The sequence below is a fragment of the Glycine max genome, chromosome 4 (genome assembly GCF_000004515.6).
Source record: "Glycine max cultivar Williams 82 chromosome 4, Glycine_max_v4.0, whole genome shotgun sequence".
NCBI classification, from domain to species: domain Eukaryota; kingdom Viridiplantae; phylum Streptophyta; class Magnoliopsida; order Fabales; family Fabaceae; genus Glycine; species Glycine max.
In genome coordinates this window covers 23,397,130-23,402,122 of record NC_016091.4, presented here as the reverse complement: position 1 = coordinate 23,402,122, position 4,993 = coordinate 23,397,130, and the positions used below count along the sequence as shown (strand labels likewise).

The following is a 4,993-nucleotide window of genomic DNA, read 5'->3' as shown; positions in this document are numbered from 1 at the left end:
GTGGGATTCTCTAGATCTGATTTTTCCATGATGGCTTTAGGGCTTTTGATTGATCTCGGGTTGTAATGATTCCTTTTTGTGAAAATTAAGGATTTCTCGCTGTTTGATAACTTGGTGCTTGTAAATTTGGGTTTTGAATTGAAAGGTTTAATGTTGATTTTTTTTTTTATGTAGTGGTTTATAATTTTTGAAATAAAAAATTAATGTCAATTTTTAGTCATTATTATTTTAAATTAATTATTTTAGAATTTAAAAATTTGTACAATATTAATGTTATTAACGAATTTTTTTTAAATAAATTTTTAAAAATATAAAAGATAAAAATAATTTTTTAAAAATTAATATATTAAAATGGATTAATACTAAAATTGACATTCAGAAAAAAAAAAAGAATTATAATCACTATGACGGTGACGAAACGTGGGCTATTAATTACCCCAAACCAAACTTAAAGTGGTCACTTGTACTTGAACAGAAATAACACTAAAACCTCCCCGCTGTATAAAAAAACTAGTTCGTTCATTCGTCGCGTTTTGTCGTCTTTATTGTTTCGAGCGAAACCCATTCGTCATTTGAGCTTTTGATGGGTAAATGGGATCATCGTCCGTCGCGAAGGTTCTTCCGCCGTCGAAGATCTCCGGTGCGTCCCCCGACCTTCTACGACATCAATGCCCCTCTTCCTGGTATTCCCCGAAATTATTTCTTTTTTACATCCAATTAATTGCCTATCTTTCTGTTTTGCGAAAAGAAAAAATTTATGGATTAATTGTATTTGTATAGAACCGTTAATGTAGGGGAGGGGATGGATGCGTTGTTGAAATTTTGACGATGTTTTGTTCAAATCCCTTATTGTATTTGAACAATTATTACGGTTATGTTTGAAACTGAGATATTTGATACTGATACCATTGATTGAGTTTGAGATGAGTGTTGAAATCCCTTATTGTATTTGAACAATTATTACGGTTATTGGTAAATGTTTGTAGGGAAGAGGAGTGATAGTCTAACCCACTCTTTTTAACACACTTTTTCACACACTATCTATCTATTGTTGGAAGGAGATATAAGCTTAGTCCATTGGTGAAGGGAGAAGGTAAGGGGGGAGACGCGGTGAGTTCGAATCCCTCCGCTAATAAAAACTAACAATACTAACAACTAACATTTGCTGATAAAAAAAATTCTATTTACTGTTGGATAAAATTTATTAAAAACTACCAAAAAGTGAGACTCGTTATACGAGGTAAGATTCAGAAAATCTTGTGATTTACAATAACTTTCAACCTCGATGGCAGAAAGTGTGTTGCTAGCATTTATCTCAGATTATCATAATTGTTATTATTATTTATATATGTTTGGGAATCTGTATAGGCAAAGTTGCAAGATTAACTCTTGGACTGTGAGTGGTGGCTAGGGAAAGCCCTCCCTAGAGTGGCAACTCGAGCATTCAAATCCTTGACGTTGCTACTTACTGATAGTTTTCCTGGGGTAGTAGTCCTCTTTCATGATGACCAACCATTGTTGAGTGCTAAATTTTGTCATTTTTAAAATATCCTCTTGAGGATACGTTTGATCCTTTGAAGCTGTTGCCATTTCTTTTTTTACCAAAATTTTGTTGAGAACCCTGGGGCATTGATCTTATCAAATTATTAAAATTTTGATTTCAACAGAAGAACCCAAAAAAGATTTAAAAGAAAATTTATAGTTTGATGAGAAGAAAATTTGATGTCTACATGTGTTTATATTTGTTGTTACAATTTTTTAAGCTGTGGCATGCTTTGTGACCAGAAAATAAGAGGCTTTATGAATTACCAAACATAATTTTTTTGGCTGCCAAGGAGGCATTGCCTGTGGATTATCCTTGGATGGATTATCAGTAACTAAATTCAGTCTTTACTGTTTAACATAACTCACGTTGATATTTTACATGTCATGTGATCGGAAATATTGTACAGCATCTAACGTAAACAAAATTAGATATCTGATGTGAAAAGGGGTATAGAATTATGAATTGAGTTGATCAATGATTCAATGTAGTATGCAGTGACTTGGAATTGTCTGTGTTCTTACCATGACAATATTCTCTTTGTGGATTTAATGATTTGTTATTTTAGAAAATTGCTTCACATTTAGAAATGATTTGTTAAAATTTATCTGTACATGAACATTGATTCAAACTTTTCGAGCAAACATTTTGCAGTCTATTACCCACTAGCAAATTTCTTCAATAAATTGTAGTTTTAGGTTTTTTTCTTTGTATTTATTCATCCTTATTTGGTGTGGTTTCTCCAATCTAGAATACTTTTGGCATTCAATTAACTGTTAAATAAAATTCTTTGTGGTTCTTGGACAGACTGACTGCGGCCTTACATGAATGTAGTAGTGTAGTCAAAGATGCCAAAAGGCAGGCCTAATGCAAAGTGTGATAGAAGGGATTCATGGTCTCTTGGTTGTTGAGGTGTTAATCCTCTAGGAAGCATGGATGGAACATGACACAAGCAACTACTGAAATTTATCTAATTCTTATGGCATTCCAATTTGTATTGGAATAAAAATTTAAAAAATAAAAAGTAAACTCCGTACCCCATTGCCCAGAGGCTCTTCGCTATGCGAAGGTATGGGGGAGGGATTTGAAGTAAAACATTATAAAATACAATTAGAAGTATTTGAAGTGTCCCTGCAACGTCTGTTGTGGATATATGTCTGACATGACTACAATTGACATGGGTCACATGGGCACAGCTTAAGCACCATATTGATTACTGTAAAAGTGCAAAATGCCTAGCCATCTAACTTGCTAAATGTAATGCTAAAAGGGGTAGAATAATCAATGTAACAAAAAACTAATTGTCAGTCTCTGGGATTCAGTAGCAAACAGCTAAGAGTCTGCAAATTGAACAAATATATTTGTTTTCTTATTTTTTTTCTTAGGTTGAACATCCTTCTTTAGGGAGGTGAGCACTCTTTTACAACTCTCACTTCAAACTATTAAGAGTTTCCTACACTGGTTTGATTATTTACCCCTCCATTGATTGTAGAGCCATTTCACTTGAACGTTTAAGAGAAGTTTCAAATGAAAATTGAAACTCCTCTTGCTTTGAAAAGTAGTGCCACCTTGACCACTGCAACTACTGTAAAAACTATTTTATATATTCAATATAATTCATATATATTGGTTGTTTTAGTCATTTAGAAGTCCTATGGTGGCTACCTTTTGTCATTGGTTTGGTTCTGTAGGTTACTGGTCGATAGAAATTTATAAAAGATTTCAGAAGTTTTTGTATTTTTTCATATAAGTAATCTGCATAGCTTTTGTGGTTGTTGAGTATTGATCTATCAACACAAGAGGCTTTAGCCATTTCTTTATGTCTGAGAAAGTAATTACTATGATGATATGATGATTTTATTATTCATTACAGTGCCCCTTGCCAATTTAACTTATATAGTCAATATACTGAATGTCTTGTTTTTCAATCTCGTAAGAGTATTGGCAGGACGGAATACCCTTATGGGAGAAGAAATACTGCACTATAGTTGGATTGGTACCGTGGCAGAAAATTGTTGATTCAAAGATGTTTGTATACTGCCACAGTAATGTGTTTGATTGGAATGATTCAGCCGCTGAAGAAGCTTTACAAAATGCCAAAAATCATTACTGGGCAAAGATCAACAGCCTTCCCTGTGATATTTCTCTGCCTGATCCAGATACTTATAATGATCAAATAGATTGGAATCCTTATATTGATCCGGATATGATTAAGGAAATAGATAAAGCATTCTTTACTGTGCCAGATGAGGAACAAGAAACTGCCATTAAAAACAAAAGAACAAAAACTTCAGTTAATGATGAAAATCCTTTGGAATGTTCTGATACACCTCTTAGCAGAGCTTTAGAAAATAATGAAGTGCAAAGATGGAATCAGGGAAACTCTGGAGATGTGGATAATACTGACAATCCATGGGAGTGTAGTGTTACTCATGGAAATGGAAGATTAACTGACAATGCTTGGGAAGGTGGTCCTGTTAAGTCTTGGGGTTGGAATGAAGGAAGGGATCACAACCAGTGTAAGGATTGGAATTCTGAAAACTTACAGGATAAAGGATGGGGTAAAGCCAGGGACAGTTCTTGGTGCCAGCAGCAGTCAAATAATTTGGCTAACTTTGGCAACTCTTCTTGGCAATGCAAATCCAGTCAACAGAATGTAACTCCATTGAAGACAGGATGGCGAAACAGTGGAGCAAATGGGTCAGGATGGAAGCAACAGGAAAAGGCTGATGTTTCTAGAAGGAATTATGGAGGTTGGACTGCTCAGAATAAGGGTAACCAGTGGAGGGAAGGCTCTCATTGGCATACATTAGGCTCCAATGGCTCTCAGTTCCAAAGGGATGGTTGTCAAACGGGTCATTACTGGGGTAAAGAGAAAAGTAAAAAGAGGGATTTTGTCCCTTGATAGTCATGAGAACAATACCTACTTTTTTTTCTTTTTTTTTTGCGGGCAACAGACTTTTTTGTTTATACTGGTCATTATTGATATGCCAGAGTGGAACTGTTTATCTGGATTTTTGGGGGAAGTTGGTTTTGCTTTCAATAGTATATGGCATTTGCTTTATCCTTGAGGTTTAAAGGGTTGTCATATAGTAAAGGATTACAATACTTCAAGGTCCTCTTCCTAAGAAATAAATGCATCATGAAATGTGGCGTATTTCTTAATCCTTGGGGTGTAAAGTTTATTTATTTCACTGAACTGTATCATCTTTTGCCTTTCTTTTAGTCCTCTATAGACAAAAAAATGGATTGGTCTCCTGAATTTTGGGGTCAATGTTGAACATTTTTCAGTATCAGAGTTGACACCAACACTCCAGGAAGTAGATCCTATCACAACTTTATTCCTCAGCAAAGTTGGGCAGAATTCAGGTGATTTGGAAAATGCTGTCTATCATTGGCGCTTGGAACCCTTGGCAGATCTTTGAGCAATGTTTCAGAAAGGCTTCCTGC

The 4,993-nt window shown here is 34.8% G+C and overlaps 1 protein-coding gene across 2 annotated transcripts; it reads left to right on the top strand.

Moving 5' to 3' along the window:
* The first annotated feature begins 454 nt into the window (after nt 1–454).
* Nucleotides 455–4,691, top strand: LOC100797066 (uncharacterized). Of its 2 annotated transcripts, none has more exons than XM_041014620.1 (2): nt 455–640; nt 3,481–4,691. In XM_041014620.1, exons 1-2 carry the CDS (start codon nt 592–594, stop codon nt 4,446–4,448), a joined length of 1,017 nt encoding a protein of 338 aa, XP_040870554.1. In that variant the 5' UTR covers nt 455–591; the 3' UTR covers nt 4,449–4,691. The 2 variants fall into 2 exon arrangements, with proteins under 2 accessions (XP_040870554.1, XP_006578475.1); XM_006578412.4 differs by having other exon boundaries at nt 456–683.
* Nucleotides 4,692–4,993: the final 302 nt, after the last annotated feature.